The 19276-nt window shown below is 46.9% G+C and overlaps 1 protein-coding gene across 1 annotated transcript; it reads left to right on the forward strand.

Annotated features, from left to right (window-relative positions):
* Positions 1–1770: 1770 nt before the first annotated feature.
* FYTTD1 (forty-two-three domain containing 1) lies at positions 1771–19276 on the forward strand. Its single transcript, XM_087725041.1, has 9 exons — positions 1771–1960; positions 8292–8423; positions 9984–10129; positions 10514–10626; positions 12627–12723; positions 13347–13402; positions 14533–14607; positions 16517–16643; positions 17640–19276. Exons 1-9 carry the CDS (start codon positions 1858–1860, stop codon positions 17733–17735), a joined length of 945 nt encoding a protein of 314 aa, XP_087581167.1. The 5' UTR covers positions 1771–1857; the 3' UTR covers positions 17736–19276.

The raw sequence follows: 19276 nt of genomic DNA on the forward strand, positions 1-19276 counted from the left end.
CCTTGAATTATGACAACTGAGTCCCAAATGTTCATTGCTAAGCAGGACAGCTGTTAAGTGAGTTTTGCCCCATTTTGCTATCCCCCTTTGCCGCAATTATGAACTGAATTGCCGCGGTGACGAAGTTACGATCACGGATGTTAAGTGAATCTGGCTTCCCGCATTGACTTGGCTTGTCAGAAGGTCGCAAAAGGGGATCGCGGGACACACCCACCCACCCACCCCGGATAGTGCGACCGTCATAAATATAAGTCGATTGCCAAGCCTCTGAATTTTGTCAACGCAATCATGGGGATTCGCCACAACGGTCGTAAGTGTGGAAAACTGTCGTCCCTTTTTTCAGTGCTGTTGTAACTTTGAACGGTCACTAAATGAACTGTTTTAAGTCGAGGACTACCTGTAATTATAAATAACACTGTGACTTGAGCTTTGTCAAGGCCCTCAGGATGATTCGAAGCTTCACATGACGATTGTGGCTCTGTTACTATTGCCATCCCATCTATTATTTTTCCTTTTCTCATTGAATTCTGCTTTTATAGTTTTTACTGTTTTTAATAATGATGTGTCTTGTTTTTTCCCCCGTAAGTTGTTTTATACTTTTATTAAATTTATATGCTGCCCATCTTACTATCAAGCGCTTATTATCAAGTGCTCTGGGCAGTTTATTTATTATAAGGTTACTATCTGATATTAGTTGCCTGGGTATTTATTTATAAGGGGAAAATGTCCGGATCAAACGTAATTTCTTTTCTTTCTTTTTTTGCAATAGAAATTTTTTTATTTTCCATTTTTCATAGCATATAATCACATGTATACTATTACATAGTCAATATCATGTTGTATTATTAAGTAATTACATCAATTCATCTTACCATCAACTACCAAAGGGGAAAAAAACCCCAGTTATTGGCTCTTCCGCTCTCCATACACCATATTTATACCTTATACGACACTTTCTTCCCCCTCTCTCCTTCCCCTTTCTACATCCTTTCCTCCCTCCATCATTTTCTACTCTCAAACATAATTTCTAATGTTGGATTTTTCCCCTTACCAGAGTGGAGTACTGTAAAGCTGTTACCATGGCAACTCCACTGCGCTGCACAGTAAAAGCCGTTTTACAAAAGTACAGTAGAAGCCATTTTAAGGCACAACAGGCTGTATCTTTCTTAACAGAACACACACACCCTGACGGGGGTGAGGGTTGTCTTACCCCCACAGTATTTGTTTCCCGAGAGTAAGTCATCTGTGTACCAAGTTTGGCTGAAATTAATACAACATTAAAAGTTTTTCTCAACTTTTAAGATGGGTGAACCTCTTAAGAATTCTGGGAATTGAACCAAATGGATTTTCAAAGAAACCCTGGTTTCAATAAAGGAGGATATTTTGTAGCTCATGGTTGTGAACTTGGTTGCAGACCCTGGTTCTGAACTCGGTTGTTTTCCTGCAGACCTTTCATTAACCAAACTAAGTGTGGTGTTACTGATTTTAAACCGTGGTTTAAACTCAAGTCGAAATAAACCACATTGTCCTATATATATATACCAGCCAGGTCCTGGTTACGTAGAGTCCTCCCCGCCTGCAGGGGGCAGAGGGCTCCCACCTTCTTCGCCGCTTTAGCGTCACAATCCCTGCGCATGCGGAGAAAGCCAGAGCAAGAAAACTTCTCCGCCACGCCCCCGCTTCGGACGCTACGCGCACGCGCCGAAGCGGTTGGCTCCCCTTCGGCCGCGGCCCGAATGCGCAGGCGCCGGCGTCCAATTGACGCAGGCGCGGAAGGTTGAAAGAGACCCCCGCCCCCTCTCCGTCGGCTGCTGCTTTTGCTTCGCGTCTTGGGTAGCGACGAGAGCAGCGGCGGCCATGAACGGATTCGGCGCTGGGGCGTCCTCGCTTCAGAGAGGCGGAGGCAGCAGCACCAGCGGCGGCGGCGGAGAAACGCTGGAAAAGATCGACATGTCTCTGGGTGAGACGCGGAGGGAGAGTGGGCATAACGGCGAAGGGGAGGGAGTTGCTCGGACCGAACCACGGAGACCCCGGCGGAGGGGGGGGTTGCTCGGACCGAACCATGTGAAAGCTGGCTGAGGGTGCTCGGGCCGAACCATGGAGACACCGGCGAGGATGTACTAGGACGGAAGCATAGAGACACCAGCGGGGAGGGGGGGGAAGTGCTCGGACCGAACCATTGGGGACGCTGAAGGGGGATGCTCGAGCCGAACCATAGGGACGTTGACCAGGGGGGTGTTCGGGCCGAACCATGGGGACGCTGGCTGGGGGGTGCGGAGGGGCCAGAGGTGGGCGTGGCGCGAAAGAGGTGATGGCGGGGGTCTCTGCCCTCGAGGGGAAGTCTTCTCTTGGGTCCAGCGAGACGCCTTGTCACTTCCTGGTATTGTCTGGCTCGAGGTCAGCTGAGTCTGCAATCTGGGATTTCCTGGTGGTCTCCTGTCCGGGGATTAACCTTGGTAGACTGTGTTTGTGTGTCTGTCTGTCTGTCTGTCTTGTGTATGAGTATATATGTGAATGTATATGAGTGTGTATAAAGCACACATACACACACACACACTACTAAAGTTAATCCCCTGGATGGGAGACCACCAGGAAATCTCAGATTGCAGACCCAGCTGACGTGGTTTATGTGTATGTATATGTGTGTGTATATAACACACACACACACACACCACTAAGGTTAATCCCTGGATGGGAGACCACCAGGAAATCCCAGATTGCAGACTCAGCTGGCCTGTGGTTTATGTATATATGTGTATGTGTGTGTATAAAATACACACACACAAACACACACAAATGTGTGTGTATAGTACAATATATGAGATAAAATATTGAGGTTAAAACCATGATAAGATTGCCATAGTATGGTGCCATAAAGTCTCATGCGTCACTTAAACTTACATTTGTGTTTGCGTGTATAATGTGTTAGTGTTTGCAAATCGGTGATTGCATGACCTCTGTAGAGATGCCATATGCTAAATAATAAAAATTAAAAAAAAAAGAATAATGAACCTTCATTTTGGGAGAGCAGCCAGAGGTTGCTTGCTGCTCCCTGCCCTTCGCTTGTAGGTTTTGCACGCCCTTGTGCCTTAGGATGGAAAAGACCCGGCTGTGTTTTGGGGGAAGAAAATTTACCACAGTCTGTTTTAATTCTCATTGTCGCTGCTGAAAGGTGTGGGTTTAGCCATAGCTTATCCTTTACCTTGTCTGTGCACAGCTGAAAACAGAGGCCAGGCTAATTTTGCTATTAGAACCTCTTGTTTTTCTGGATGGGGATATCCTAATTTTGTACAAATTTATAATATTCACACTGAATGTTATACGGGACAGAGAAGGGCTTAAAAGCGTGGCATTCTTTCCTGAATATGTGTACTGGAGAGGGTAGTTGGGTTTTCCATAACAAATTATGTAAATAAAAAAATGCCCACCTGTATTGTAGCCCAAACTAGCTGGTGGTTTTGGGAACGCAGTGGCTAAGATGCTGAGCTTGTCAATCATACAGGGGGTCAGCAGTTCGAATCCCTAGCGCCGCATAACAGAGTGAGCTCCCCTGACTTGTCCCAGCTTCTGCCAACCTAGCAGTTCGAAAGCACGTAAAGAAATGCAAGTAGAAAAATAGGAACCCCCTTTGGTGGGAAGGGAACAGCATTCCGTGTGCCTTCGATGTTGAGTCATGTCGGCCACATGACCACGGAGACGTCTTCGGACAGCGCTGGCTCTTCGGCTTAGAAACGGAGATGAGCACCGCCCCCTAGAGTCAGGAACCACTAGCACATATGTGTGAAGAGAACCTTTACCTTAGCTGGAGGTTTACATGCATTGAAAAGAGTTTAGAGAGAGAAAAACAATAAAGGAAAAACAGTTGTAAAAAAGCAAAATAGTGACAAATAGCAGTTAGACTTCTATACCGCTTCATAGGGCTTTCGGCCCTCTCTAAGCGGTTTACAGAGTCAGCAACTTGCCCCCACAGTCTGGGTCCTCATTTCACCCACCTCGGAAGGATGGAAGGCTGAGTCAACCTTGAGCCGGTGAGATTAGAACCGCTGAACTGCTGAACTGCAGATAACAGTCAGCTGAAGTGGCCTGCAGTACTGCACCCTAACCACTGTGCCACCTCGGCCCAAAGCCTTGTTGGTAGTAGAAAATCTGTTTGTTTTAGAAATATACAAGTAGCTTTCTAGGGAAGGCAAACAATTGATGTAAGTCAAATATTGATTGTAGGCAAGAATTTTTCCCATAAGAATGTAGAGAAAAAGAACCGACGGAAAATGAGCAATTAGGAAATATGAAATATAAATCAAATATAAATCAACCTGGCAGTTCTCTTCAGGATTAGTGTTAGGAACTGTCCCGTTTATTTGATTTATATTATTATCTTTATCCTGCCTCCAGGAAGTTGACGTTGTTCCTACTTCCTTTTTCACACAACCACAACCTTCTGAAGGAGGTTGGGTTGAGAGAGTGATAATAAGCAGAGAGTTTCTCTGCTTGAGTGTCGAGGACCATTGGGGAAGGAATATAGCAGCTAGCGAAATCTGAATTAAACCCAGGAACGAAGGGAGGTATTAGATTCTCTTTGGCAGAAGGAGGAGGCAAGTTAAAATGCCCATCATTTTTCAAGATTCTGTTATGGTAGATAGATTCAGGGTTGGGCAGTTATGGCCCCTTTAGTCCCTGTGGACTTCAACTCCCAGAATTCCTGAGCCAGCCACAGCTTCCTATTACTTTCCCTTATTGGTATTTTATGTTATATTAGTCTGTTGGATACCCATACTTCACTATGGAACTATGTGATTGGGCTTGATAAATTGACAGTTAAAGCTTGAACATTAATGAGACTAAAACATATGAGGAACGGTTGCAGGAACTGGGTATGTGTCTAGTTTAATAGAAAGAAGGACCAGGGGAGACATGATAGCATCTTCCAATATCTCAGGGGTTGCCACAAAGAAGAGGGAGTCAAACTATTCTCCAAAGCACCCGAGGGCAGAACAAGAAGCAATGGGTGGAAACTAATCAAGGAGAGAAGCAACTTAGAACTAAGGGGGAAATTTCCTAACAGTTAGAACAATTAATCAGTGGAACAGAAGTTGCCTCCAGAAGTTGTGAATGCTCCAACACTGGAAGTCTTTAAGAAGATGTTGGATAGCCATTTGTCTGAAACGGTATAGGTTCTCCTGCTTGAGAAAGGGGCTGGACTAGAAGACCTCCAAGGTCCCTTCCAAGTCTGCTATTGTATTATATTGTATGTCTAGTTGAATGAAAAGAAGGACCAGGGGAGACAGGATAGCAGCCTTCCAATATCTCAGGGGCTGCCCCAAAAAAGAGGGAGTCAAGCTATTCTCCAAAGCACCTGAGGGTAGAACAAGAAGCAATGGGTGGAAACTAATCCAGGAGAGAAGCAACTTAGAACTGAGGAGAAATTTCCTGACAGTGAGAACAATTAATCAGTGGAACAGAAATTGCCTCCAGAAGTTGTGAATGCCCCAACACTGGAAGTCTTTAAGAAGAGGTTGGGTAGCCATTTGTCTAAAAATGGTGTAGGGTAGTGATGGCGAACCTGTTTTGGGTCACGTGCCATAAGGGGGGTTGTATGTGGGCTTGCTGCATTCATAATACAACACACGACCCCCCCCCCTCATTTTTACATGCTTTTTTCGCCTTCCCTAGGCTCCAGAGGCTTTATAGGAGCCTGGGGAGGGGGGAAACAGCCTCCCCTCCTGGAGGCCCTCCAGAGGCTTCAGGGACCCCGAAGCCTCCGGAGGACTAAAAAGGACCCTACTGACAAACCGGAAGTCACTTCCGGATTGTTACCTTTACCTTTATACAATATAGTAATATTAAAGCAGTGTTTTTCAACCTTGGCAACTTGAAGATGTCTGGACTTCAACTCCCAGAATTCCCCAGCCAGCATTCGCTGGCTGGGGAATTCTGGGAGTTGAAGTCCAGACATCTTCAAGTTGCCAAGGTTGAAAAACACTGTATTAAAGTATAGTAATGGTATAGTATAGCATTGTTGGCCTTTTTCTTCGATTGGAGTTTTTCTGCAATTCTCTGACAACGAATTAAAATTAAATTCTCTTTTTGCTATCCAGAGACTGAACATTTAAATACAGAGAACAAGAGCCAATTAAAGGTGTTTTCACCCCAAAATAGGTTCCACTTGCAGGCGGCACCAAGGTGGTTACTTCTCTTAGCAGTTCGGATTGTCCCTGATTTCCTTTTGACAAAAAGCCATTGTAATTCACTGTAATTTGGGTCCTTGTTTCAAATTCACATTTACAAAAAGGGGAAATTTAGCCAATTCATCTCCACCGGCATTTTGCTTTTTTCTCGGCCAGCTCAAGGGAGAGAGCTATTTGTTAAGAGAGTTAATAACGTTGGAAAATGAGTTGCGCGCGCGTGGGGGGGGGGGGGAATCCTGTCTCCCGGGAGAGATCAAGGAGAGATTTCGTAAGCGGTTTCTGATTTGAATTCGTCCCTTTGGCCAACACAAATGTGTTTCCCAGCCTCTCAATCAGAGAAGGCTGTGTTGGGAGAAACACAGGGTTCAGTTCCAAGTGGGGAAAAAGTCGCTGGAAACTCGGAGGCTGCTTGGAAAGATGGTTTTAATGGTGGGCAGGACCACATAGCTTGAGCTCCTGAACAGAAAAGGGGGATCCCATCCTTCCAGATGTTGGGTGAAGAAGAAAAGAGAGACCAAGATGCTGAAAGACCCTGGTTTTATGCCCGTGGGGGATCAGACTCCCATGCGGTCACGCAGGGGCAACTCTCTATCTAGGCTGTTTTGAGTCCAGGTTTGGTTGAACATTGCTTCTTTCCCGGGTGCCCTGTGGTGAGATGGGTAAAGGGCTAATGCTATCATGCCTTGTTCCCATCACCATGGAGCTGAAGGGGGAGGTCTTTGTTATGTAGAATAGACTGGCCCAGGCCTTTTAATGGCCCATTGACAAAGGTGAGGGCTATTAAAAGTGAGTCTCTTTCCTGCCTAAAACATGTTTTAGGAGCCGAGGTGGCGCAGTGGTTAGGGTGCAGTACTGCAGGCCACTTCAGCTGACTGTTATCTGCAGTTCAGCGGTTCTAATCTCACCGGCTCAAGGTTGACTCAGCCTTCCATCCTTCCGAGGTGGGTGAAATGAGGACCCAGATTGTTGGGGGCAATAATGCTGACTCTGTAAACCACTTAGAGAGGGCTGAAAGGCCTATGAAGCGGTATATAAGTCTAACTGCTATTGCTATGTTTCTCCATTTCTGATCCAGGGAAAATACAATATTCTTCCTTTTTCAATATTTCCCAGGATATTTTAGAATATCCTGGGAAGGCTAGTTTAGAATAAATGGATCCGCAGTGGGTGGGGAGATGCCGTGAAGAGAACAGGCGGCTGTAGGTTGCTGACTTGTAACTTGTACTCTGGGAAGGGCTGTGGATGATGGTAAACGGTATGCAGTAATACTAACTGAACAGTATAAGGTTTAATTTAAATCAGGAGCAGGGAACAATGTCCCCCTTTATAACTTGTGGACTTCAACTCCCAGAATTCCTGAGCCAGCGTGGCTAGTTGAGGAATTCTGGGAGTTGAAGTCTATCGTGGTTGGTGGAGGAATTCTGGGAGTTGAAGTCTATCGTGGTTGGTGGAGGAATTCTGGGAGTTGAAGTCCACAAGACATAAAGGGGCCATCCTTTCCCCACCCCTGATTTAAATGATCCATTCGGGATCTCGATTTACCCTTTCTGGGAACTGAATAAAAATAGCAGGATTTCTTGCACTGGGCGGGAGGATTACAGGTAGTCCTCAACCTACGGCCACTATTGAGCCCAAAATTTACGTCGCTAAGTGAGAAATTTGTGAAGTGAATTTTGCCCCACTTTACGACTTTTCTGGCCACCTTGGCTAAGTGAATCACCGCAGTTGTTAAATTAGTCCCACGGTTGCGAAGTGAAATCCGGCTTCCCCGTGAATTCTCCTTGTCAGGTGGTCGCAAACGGGGATCCCGTGTGACCTCCGGGGACATCAACCGTCATAAATGCGAACCAGTTGTCAAGCACTTGAATTTTGATCACAGATGCTGCAGCGGTCGGAGAAACGCCGTATGTTGAGGACTACCTGTATGGGCGCTTTGCCGGGGCTGCCCCTGGGGGTGCGGCGACAGTTGGAGGAACGGTCCCAGTGCCCCTTTTTTTCAGTGCAGTTGTAACTTTGAGTGGTCACTAAGCGAACCGTTGTAAGTTGAGGACTACCTGTGTGGGCTGCCCCCCGTCTTCAACGCCAAACCGAATTGTCTTTTCGCAGACGACATAATTAAGTTGAACAAGAGAGAAGAGAGGAAGCACAACGCTCCCAAGATGAAGCGCGGCCTCCCGCAGAACGGCCCACGACAGTTCCGCATGCGGAGGACGAAGTGGGGGATCCAAGACTATCCAGGTTAGTGGAGTCTCGGGACCATGGTTTGTTGTCACGGAAGCCATCCCGTGTTTGGGGCCGATAAAGAGACAACTAATGTGATTGGCACTCCGTGACTCAGGCGCTGAGCTCGTCGATCAGAAAGGTCGGCGGGTCGAATCCCTAGCGCGGCGTAACGGAGGGAGCCCCCGTGACTCGTCCCAGCTTCTGCCAACCTAGCAGTTCGAAAGCACGTTAAAAAATGCAAGTAGAAAAATAGGAGCCACCTTTGGTGGGAAGGGAAGAGCCTTCCGTGCGCCTTCGGTGTTGAGCCATGCCGGCCACATGACCACGGAGACGTCTTCGGACAACGCTGGCTCTTGGGCTTTGAAAGGGAGATGAGCAGAGCCCCCTAGAGTCGGGAACGACTGGCACTTATGTAAGAGGGGAATCTTTCCCTTTTACAGGAAGTCTCCAACTTACAACCACTAAGGGAGACATTTGTGAAGTTGAGTACCTTTCCTCTTTATTTTTTCCCTCCCTCCCGCTTTCTTCCTTCTAACCCCTATTTCTTTCTTTCTTTTCCTCCCCCTCCCCTTCCTTTCCTCTTTCTTATTTTTTCCTTCCTTCCTTCCCTCCCTCCCTCCTCTCTTCCTTCCTTCTAACCCCCCTTCCTTTCTTTCTTTCTTTCTTTTCCTCCCCCTCCCCCTTTCTTTCCTCTTTCTTTTTCTTCATTTTTCTTCCTTCTCTCCCTCCCCCTTTCTTCCTTCTAACCCCTCTTTCTTTCTTTCTTTCTTTCTTTCTTTCTTTCTTTCTTTCTTTCTTTCTTTTTCTTTTCCTCCCCTCCCCCTTTCTTTCCTCTTTCTTTTTCTTCATTTTTCTTCCCTCTCCTCCAACCCCTCTTTTTCTTTCTTTCTTTCTTTCTTTCTTTCTTTCTTTCTTTCTTTCTTTCTTTCTTTCTTTCTTTTCTTTTCCTCCCCTCCCCCTTTCTTTCCTCTTTCTTTTTCTTCATTTTTCTTCCCTCTCCTCCAACCCCTCTTTTTCTTTCTTTCTTTCTTTCTTTCTTTCTTTCTTTCTTTCTTTCTCTTTCTCTGTCTTTTCCTCCCTCCCCCTTCCTTCCTTCTAACCCCTTCCTCTTTCTTAATCTCTTTCTTTCTTTTCCACTCTCCCTCTCCCCCTTTCCTTTCCTCTTTATTTTTCTTCCCTCCCTCCCCCTTTCTTCCTTCTAACCCCCCTTTCTTTCTTCCTTCTAACCCCTCTTTCTTTCTTTCTTTCTTTCTTTCTTTTCCTCCCCCTCCCCCTATCTTTCCTCTTTCTTTTTCTTCTTTTTTCCTTCCCTCCCTCCCCCTTTCTTCCTTCTAACCTTTCTTTCTTTCTTTCTTTCTTTTCCTCCCCCTCCCCCTTTCTTTCCTCTTTCTTTTTCTTCTTTTTTCCTTCCTTCCTTCCTTCCTTCCTTCCTCTCTCCCTCCTTTCCTTTCTTCTTTCTTTTTCTTTTTTCCCCTTCCCTTACTTCTTCCTTCCATCCCCCCTATCCATTTATCTTTCTCTCTCTCTCTCTCTCTGTCTCTTTCCCTCTCTTTCTCTTTCTTTCCTCCCTCACAGGTTTTGGCAAGAACCACTCGGGACGTCGGAAGCAGCTGCCGGGGAAGAGGCGTGCCTACGGCATTAAGACGGGCTTGGCAGCAAGGAAAGCCCTGGGGGCTCACAAGGGCATCAGCCCCCTCAACAGGTCGCCTCTCACTGAAAAGGTACCGGGTGGGGTCAGTGCAGTTTGGGGGTGGGGGGGGGAGAGAGAGAAAATGCTTTTCGTTTCTGTGAAGTCACTCGGCCATGACAGGCCCTGCTGGCTGGCTGGCTGGGGAATTCTGGGAGTTGAAGTCCACCCATCTCAAAATGGCTCAGCTCGAGAAACATCAAGTCTCGGCCTTCCCTTCCCCACCATCCAGTCAGAGCTGAAGAAGCTCCTTGGAGGAGAAGCGAAACGTCTTCAAAAGAAAAAAACAAGGAAGTCCAGTTTGCCTCCTGAAAAAAAGCACAGGGGGGGGCTGGGGGGGGCTTTGATCCTTGTTTTTTGCTTCTGTGGATATGCACGTCCCCCCCCCCTCACCTGACTTTGGTGTCTCTCCCTCAAGAACCTGCAAAGGAATTACTCCATTTTGAAAAGGAAGATGCCCGTCCAGAGACAACCCGAGTTACAGAGGAAGCAAGGAGCCCGGTTCCGAAGACCCGCCTTGTTAAATCGAAGGTGAGCTGCCAAGAGCCAAGGTGGCGCAGTGGTTAAATGCAGCACTGCAGGCTACTGCTAGATCAGCAGGTCAGCGGTTCAAATCTCACCGGCTCAGGGTTGACTCAGCCTTCCATCCTTCCGAGGTGGGTAAAATGAGGACCCAGATTGTTGGGGGCAATATGCTGACTCTCTGTAAACCGCTTAGAGAGGGCTGAAAGCCCTATGAAGCGGTATATAAGTCTACTGCTATTGCTATATTGCTATTGGCCTTGGTCCTTTTGGAGAAGCTTCCTTTGAGCCTGGACCTTGCGGGAAGCCTCCAGACTAGGGCAGACAGGATAGCAGCCTTCCAATATCTCAGGGGTTGCCACAAAGAAGAGGGAGTCAAGCTACTATTCTCCACAGCACCTGAGGGCAGAACAAGAAGCAATGGGTGGAAACTAATCAAGGAGAGAAGCAACTTAGAACTAAGGAGGAATTTCCTGACAGTGAGAATAATTAATCAGTGGAACAACTTCTTCTCCAGAAGTTGTGAAGGCCCCAACACTGGAAGTCTTTAAGAAGATGTTGGATAGCCATTTGTCTGAAACGGTATAGGGTTTCCTGCCTAGACAGGGGGTTGGACTAGAAGACCGCCAAGGTCCCTTCCAACTCTGCTATTGTATTGTATAAGAAGCAATGGGTGGAAACTAATCAAGGAGAGAAGCAACTTAGAACTCAGGAGAAATTTCCTGACAGTGAGAACAATGAATCAGTGGAACAGAAGTTGCCTCCAGAAGTTGTGAATGTTCCAACACTGGAAGTCTTCAAGAAGATGTTGGATAGCCATTTGTCTGGAACGGTATAGGGTTTCCTGCCTAGGCAGGGGGTTGGACTAGAAGACCTCCAAGGTCCCTTCCAACTCTGCTATTGTATTTGTATTATTGTATATAAGCAAAGGGATCCCTTATGTGGGTACCGTGTTTCCCCGAAAATAAGACCTAACCAGAAAACAAAGCCTAGCCTGGGTTTTTTTTTGAGCTTGCTCCTAATATAAGCCCTATCCCAACGATAAGCCCCAGGGAAGATCTTCATCAGCCATGGGGCGGGGGTGGGGGGGGGAAGCAAGTGAACCGAAGTAGTATTCAGCCGCTTCGTATCCGTTCGCCTGAAGCGGTGGCAGAAATTTTGCCCAGTTCGGCAAACTGGTAGCAATGGCTGGCTGGCCACACCCTCGAACCAGCCCCCCCTGTTGCCACTGGCTCACCCCGCCCGTCCGGTCCCTACTTAGCGGCTTGGATGCGCATGCACGAAGAAGATGGCGGTGACGGTAGCCGCTTTTTCGCCGACCGGTCATAAGTCATTTTTTTCCAATAACCGTTGTGACTGGGAACGTCCAACGAATTTGTTGATCCTCTGCTTGGATCGGCTTTGATTTCTCTGCCTGATAAAATTTTAAGACGGGGACCTGTTCAATCCAGGAAATTCCCTTTTGTTGCTCTGCAACAATCCAGATACTCCTCAATTGAACTGTTGTTAAGTGATACAGTTGTTAACCAAGTCATGCCCCATTTTATGACGCATGTTTGCACCCGTCGGTAAGTGAATCGCGTCATTAAGTAGATCTGCCTCTTTTTCTGGTTGGAAGCCCCCTGGGGAAGGTCTAAAACGGTTATCATGTCACTTCCAGACCCCTCAACTGTCTTGAATATACATGTTGTCAAAGAACTAAAATTGTCATCAGCTGACTGTGAGGACGCTGTAATAGTCATAAGAGCGAGGACTGGGCCTAGTTCACTTTTGTCCATGCCACTGTAACTTTGAATGGTCGTTAAACAGATGGTTGTCAATCAGGGAATACCTGTGTTCGTGGCAATAAAGCGGAGATGGGGAACTAGGGTTGGTGGACTTCAACTCCCAGAATTCCTGAGCCAGCCAGGAGGACCCTGGGAGTTGAAGTCCAACAAGCCTTAAAGGGCCAGCCCTGCAATAAACGATACAAGGATAGGTCGTGATGAATGGCTTGCTCTATTTCACAGGCCGAGCATCCAGTCCCTCTCCACCAGAATCGGGAATAAATTATACCAGCAGAAAGATACGCGCCAAGCGACTTTCCTTTTTCGGCGGGGCCTGAAGGTAATTTCCATACCTGCATTTCTCTGTAGGAAGGACCTGTCAATCTGAGGGGGAGATTTGACCGCTCTTCTGCCAATCTTGACATCTTGTCACTCACTCAAAAGGTTGGTTCCCATTTGGGGGGGGGGGGGAGTTGATTCCCTCAGCTTTCAGGCATTGCATTACTGCATTAGGCTGGGGAATTCTGGGAGTTGCAGTCCACAAGTTGGCAAGAGTGAGAAACTCCGATGGAGGCAACAGGAGGACTTTTTGTAACCCTAAGGAAGTAGAAGTAGAAATCCCAAGATTTTATTTTATCCTTGTATGCTTCAATTTGCTAGTTTGCTATCCGTAGGTATCTGATTTTTTTTCTTTCCTTTTTTCTTTTCGTTCCTTCCCTTCCCTTTCCTTTCTCCCTTCCTTTCCTTTCTCCTTTCCTTTCCCTTCATTTCTCCCTTCCTTTCTTTTCTCCTTCTCTTCCCCCTTTCCTTTCTCCTTCCCCCTTTCCTTGCCCTTTCCTTTCTGTTTCCCCCTTTCTGTTTCCCTTCCCCCTTTCCTTTCGCCTTCCCTCTTTCTTTTCTCCTTTCTTTTCTCCTTCCCTTCCCCTTTTCCTTTCCTTTCCTCTCCTTTCTCCATCCCCCCAGGTGCAAGCACAAGTCCATCCGGAATGTGACCACAGAAACCAGGGAACCAAACACCCGTAAGTATTCCAAAGAAATTGACCAAGCAATCACCAATCTGTACCCTCCTTTTCTTTTTCTTTTTTTTGGGGGTGTGGGGGGGGGGGCATATCTCTATATTTGTTTAAGGAGTGTGGGTACCTTTTGTTCTTGCAAACTAATCCAGAAATTCAGCACGGGAATTCAGTTGCGTCAGAAGTAGGTTGGCGGCTTGAGAAATGAGCGAGGTTAAATAAGAAATCTCTTTGATTCTATCCAGGTAATCCTCGACTTACGGGGGAAAAATTGAGCCCAACATCAATCAGGGAAACGTTTGTTAAGTGAGTTACGAAAAACGATCATAACTCACAACGGCGTTGTAAACTTTGAACAGTCACTAAACCAACTGTCGTTAATTACCTGTTTTGAGTTCCGGCTAAGCTGATTTATTGCTTTGCTGATTTAATCATCAACACTAAATTGGCTCTAGATAACAATTAACAGAATTCAAGAGAAGTTGGATTTAGATCCGTGAAGGCAAACCTATGGCACGCATGTCACAGGTGACATGCAGAGCCATTTCTGAGAGCATCCGAGGCGTTGCCCTGTCAGCTCCATGCGTGCCCTGACCAGCTGATTTTTGGCCTTGATTTTTGGCCGTTTTTCTTCCTCCGGAGGCTTCCCGTTCCCGAACTTCCGGTTTGCGCATTGGGCTGTTTTTCTTCCTCCGGAGGCTCCTAGAAAGCACCACCACAGAAGGAAGGAAGGAAGGAAGGAAGGAAGGAAGGAAGGAAGGAAGGAAGGAAGGAAGGAAGGGCAGTTAGATTTATATACCGCTTCACAGTGCTTTACAGCCCTCCCAGAGGTTTCAAGAGTCAGCCTCTTGCTCCCAACCATCTGGGTCCTCACTTTACCGTCCTCAGAAGGACGGAAGGCTGAGTCAACCTTGAGCCGGTCAGGATCGAACCGCTGGCAGTCGGCAGAATTAGCCTGCAATGCCAGATTCTAACCACTGCGCCACCTCAGTTCTTGCAGATACCGCTATCAATGATGTCGCCTGTGCAGAGTCCTCCGTATTGTTATGATTTAGAGCAAAAAGGGGGGTCTGTATGCTGTGTCCCGGATTTCCTGTAAATTAATTTGGAACTAATGAGCTGTACTTTCCAAGCAGATGGCGAACATCTACGAGAAATGGAGGGATTTTGACTATTTCCATTGACAATCCTGGAGCTGTTCTCTCTCCAATGTGAGTAAAACTATCAGCATGAAGAATCACACAGTAGATTCTAATTAATCTGATTTATTGCTTATTTATACACAAGATTCTAGTCAGCTTCTTTTTTTTTTGTCATTTAATGACTCCGTAATCCCTTGTAGGGGTGGAGTCGGGCCAACCCAATGGAGCTCAGTGTTTACTGGCCTGATGCCTTTCCCGTCACCAATGCGGAGTTCGCCAAGGATATATTCTCATTGTGCCCAGATGAGACTCTTGCAACAGTAGTGAATCACTCATCATCCTCTTTTAACGACCCCATAATCCCTTGTGGGGTGGAATCTGGGCAACCCAATGGAGCTGAGTATTTACTGGCCGGATGCCCTGTACTGTCGCCAATGCGGAGTTACATTCAGCAGATATATTATCCTTGTGCCCAGAGAGAGAAATATCTGCCTCTACCTAGGATCGAACTCCCAGCCTCCTGATTATGAGGTGAGGGCTCCCCCTCTAGGCCACCGCACCACTCGCAAGATTCTAATCAACTGGACAGTCCTAAATTAGAATAACAGTTGGAAGAAACCGGCTGTCAAACCCCAGTGCGAGGTTTGCAAAACCTGCGGGGGGGGGGGAGATGGGTGGTGGGGTGGGCGTTGTTGACCGCCACAGCTGTGGCAGCGAGAGGAGAGTCCGGATTGCTAAAAGCTGCAATACAGCCGCCGCACAGACAATCGGGGCTGCCGCTTGCCGGAAGCCAAGCTGAGAACCGCCGCACAGCTGATTAATAGCAGTAGACTTATATACCGCTTCATAGGGCTTTCAGCCCTCTCTAAGCGGTTTACAGAGAGTCAGCATATTGCCCCCAACAATCCGGGTCCTCGTTTTACCCACCTCGGAAGGATGGAAGGGTGAGTCAACCCTGAGCCGGTGAGATTTGAACCGCTGAACTGCTGATCTAGCAGTAGCCTGCAGTGCTGCATTTAACCACTGTGCCACCTCGGCTCTAGGACTACATGCCGAGAGTTGAGTAGCTGAGCCGTCCGGGTGCCCCGATGTCCCAGTGATCGGCTAAACAAGGCTGCTAGCGATTGCCGGATGGAGCCTTGTTCCAGCGTGCGGAAGGGCGCAAGTCCCAGCCTACAAAGATCGCTGGGAGGCGGATGCTTCCAGCGCTGACTTAATCATTAAAGGACTCCTATTGTGCCGAGAATCCAGCCTCAATAAATGATTTCTGTTTCCAGAGCGAACAGCTTCTGTTTTTGTTTAGGTCCAGGGCTCGGCCCCTTGGGACCTAGGAGGTCTTCTAGTCCAACCCCCTGCTCAAGCAGGAGACCACAACTTTTCGGACAAATGGTTGTCCAATCCCTTCTTAAAAACCTCCAGTGATGCATTGGATAAGTGTTAACGGAATTGAAGAGAGGCCAGACATGGACCGCTTGTGGGACTGTAACAACTCCAGGTGTCAGGTTTCCTAAAAAGGCCCTAATTGATTCATGAGTATCGACCCAAGATTCAAAAGAAAACCAGTCATTTATTAGGAGCACCATTTTGGCAATACCCTACTGGCAGTCAGATATAAGCCTCATTTGAATTATAGCTGAACTTGCCCCTGTTCCTTCCCTCCCCTCAGTCTGTGTCATAAATCACATTCCCCAATGAGGTGCACCCCTCCCAAGCCTGCTGTAGTAATCTGAGATCCGACTTTAGCCGAAAGTATGCCTGGAATGCGCTCCCCCCCCTTCTCTCACGGTAGAAGTTGACACCATGCTTATTCCTCGTTTGACTCCACCCTTGGTCCCTGGCTCTCCTCCTTTTACAAACACCACTTTGGTTTCCCGCTTTTGAATATCCCGCGGATGTTTTCAAGTTCTGGTGAGGCAAACCTTTGGTCGAAGGTGCGCCCGGCGTGCTATCCCAAGTCTGTTTTTTTTCTGCTCTGCAGCTCTTTGAAGCCGAGACTCCCCAGCAATCTCATACCCCCCTTTCTCCTGAAGAAGGAGCCGTCGGAAGAGAAGAAGGTCCCCAAAGGCGTCCCTCTGCAGTTCGACATCAACAGTGTCGGGAAGCAGGTGGGTTGCTCCGATCTGACCGTCGCCCAAAATTTGAGTCTGCCGCTCTTTCCAACCTCGATGAGTCAGGCCTGCAGCCATCTTTTCTTTTGGATCTTTGGCCTGCCGCACTTTTTATCATTCTACTCTGCATTTTCTATGGTGGGAAAATGAGAGGGGGGATTGTACGGAGTTAGATGCTATGTAGCCATAACAACGTTCTTTCTAGAAAGCCAAGGTCATCCTTTGTCTCTTCACCTTTGCACTTAATCGGAACTGGATGGGTGGAACTCGCCAGCATGGCAGTGGATGATTGGACCATGGGATGGACTTGTGGGTGGGGAACGAAAGATCTTGAACTTTCAACTGGGTGGGGAAAACCAGGAAGCTTTCAGATTGGGGTTTCCCCTGATGTGCCAACGTGGCTCCCTTCATAAATTGGATATAATCATAAGATACAACAAGAAGTGATAAATACTAGATACCAACAGGAGACTGTAGTAGGGAAGATGAGATGGCTTACATCCTATGACGATACCTTTAATAGAATCAAAACAGCGGCATCTGCCTATCCTTGGTCCTTGGGAAGGTCTTGGCAGGCAGATAAAAATGCAGGCAAATCCAGTCTCAACATCTGGCTGACTGTGCGACGAGCCGTAACAACAGCTACCGTCATTGACAAAATGGCCACCCGCCAGTTGCGAAAGGCCGCTTTGCTCTGAAGAGCTTTACCATCCTGCCACAATCCCTTTAACGCGATTAAACAATCAATGCCTGCCTATCCCCGGTTCTTGGGAAATGCCTCGATGGTTGGATCAAAATGCCGCACCGCAGTCAAAACCTCTGGCTGACTCTGCTGATGAAGCCCAATAATAATAATAATATGGCGGAGTCCTTGGTGCTCTCTGAGCCTTGTGGTTTTCCCCGCAGACGTTTCACTACCAAGCTAGGTAACGTCATCAGGGCTTAATAGTAAACATCCTAATGATGACTCCTCTCTCTCTTCCTGCTTCACAGACCAGCATGACTCTCAACGAACGCTTCGGCATCCTGAAGGAACAAAGGACAGCTCTGGCTCAGAACAAGGGCACCCGTTTTGTGACGGTGGCCTAGAAGAGACCCCTCCCCTCCGAAGGAGCTGGAAAGACTCTGGTCCAGAAGTTGTGGCAGATGTTCCGACTCTTGTGTCAAGACCCCAAAGGAGATGAATCCTTCCCCCACTCCCCTCTTCATTTACCACCCTTACTTTACACCGGGACGTCCAACCTTGAGTGCTTTAAGGCTTCTGGACTTCAATCCCCAGAGTTCCCCTGCCATCCGTGGGAATTGAAGTCCACAACACTCTCTCTTTTTTTTTTTTCCAATCCAAAGTTGTTGTTTTTTAATTTTTTAATACAACTTTACACATATTATAGAAAAAAAGGGTTGAGCGGATCTTTCCTTTTGACGTCCTCTCCTTTACCTAATCCATTTTGCATCGCAGCTTTGTTTTCACTTTCAGCCAAATTATTATTTTCCATGTTTTTATACTCATTTTTTTCTTAGTGCATAAAGGATATCTTCAATTGCCCCCTTCAAAAACTGCACCAAATTATCGTTTCATATTTCTCTATTGGTCTATTTTACCATAAACAATATCTATCCTCCAATTAAGTTTTAACATAGAGAGCATTTCTTTCATTTTTTCTCTACAATTAACAATATACTATAATTTCTTCCATTTCTTAATTAGTTACAGAGCAATACCAATCATACTACTCTTCCCTTTAATCTACTTGTGCAACTCTTTTCCTCCCCTTTCTTCCTCTTATCCATTTTCTCTTGGGCTCTCAAGAATTCCACTTTTAATCCTTTTTCTTCTCCTCCTCCTTTCTTCTAACTTCTTTTTTCTTTTCCCCGTTTTTATAGTTGTTGTATCTTTTCTTCAGCGTATTCCTTTTTATTCTTCTCTTAACTTTCCCCAGGGTTTTCCCTGTTCTCCTCCCTTCCTTACTAGCTCGTGGTTTTGAAGTCCGCAACTCTTAAAAGCAGCCAAAGTTGGACACCCCCCCCTGCTTGAAATAGTTAAGACCACAACCCAACCCTCTCATATTCCGATATAACGAGGAAAAACGCAGCACGCTTTTGGTTTATTTACTTAAGAGACACGTTGCCTGGATTTGGGAAGGTCCAATAACCCCCTGCAAGAAAGGAGGGGGGAAATCCTATTTACTTTTCGTTGTGTTCACGTGGTTGTTTTTGAAGATGCCAGTCCGTTTTTGATGCTCCACCCCAAAGATGACAAAAATTGCCCTCCTGGTTCGATTTAGTTTTTAGTTTTTGCCCACGGGGCAGTTTCTGCTCTTCTTAAAAAACTTTGCTGGCTGAACGGATCGGCTCGTCCCGTTTTCTTCTCGCTGACCCCCAAAAGCAGAAGGAATTGGGGTGCGGTGGGTGGGGGTGGAATTTGCCATGAAGGTGAATGGGGATCCCCATCAAGGCCTCTGCAGCGATGCTAGCGTGGATCCGGTCCGTAGGCTTGCCAAAAACGAACCTGCCAGTATCTTTGTAGTAAAAAAAAACCTTGCACTGCCTCGAGTTAAAAGTTTTTTTTAATCCTTCGGTCACAAAGTGAGCCGCTTGGTTTTTCTTCAGGGGCATCCTCTACTGCAGTG

This window comes from Thamnophis sirtalis, unplaced genomic scaffold (assembly GCF_051295495.1).
Source record: "Thamnophis sirtalis isolate CommonGarterSnake01/CBP01778 unplaced genomic scaffold, rThaSir2_p1.2 scaffold_11, whole genome shotgun sequence".
In the NCBI taxonomy this organism is placed as follows: domain Eukaryota; kingdom Metazoa; phylum Chordata; class Lepidosauria; order Squamata; family Natricidae; genus Thamnophis; species Thamnophis sirtalis.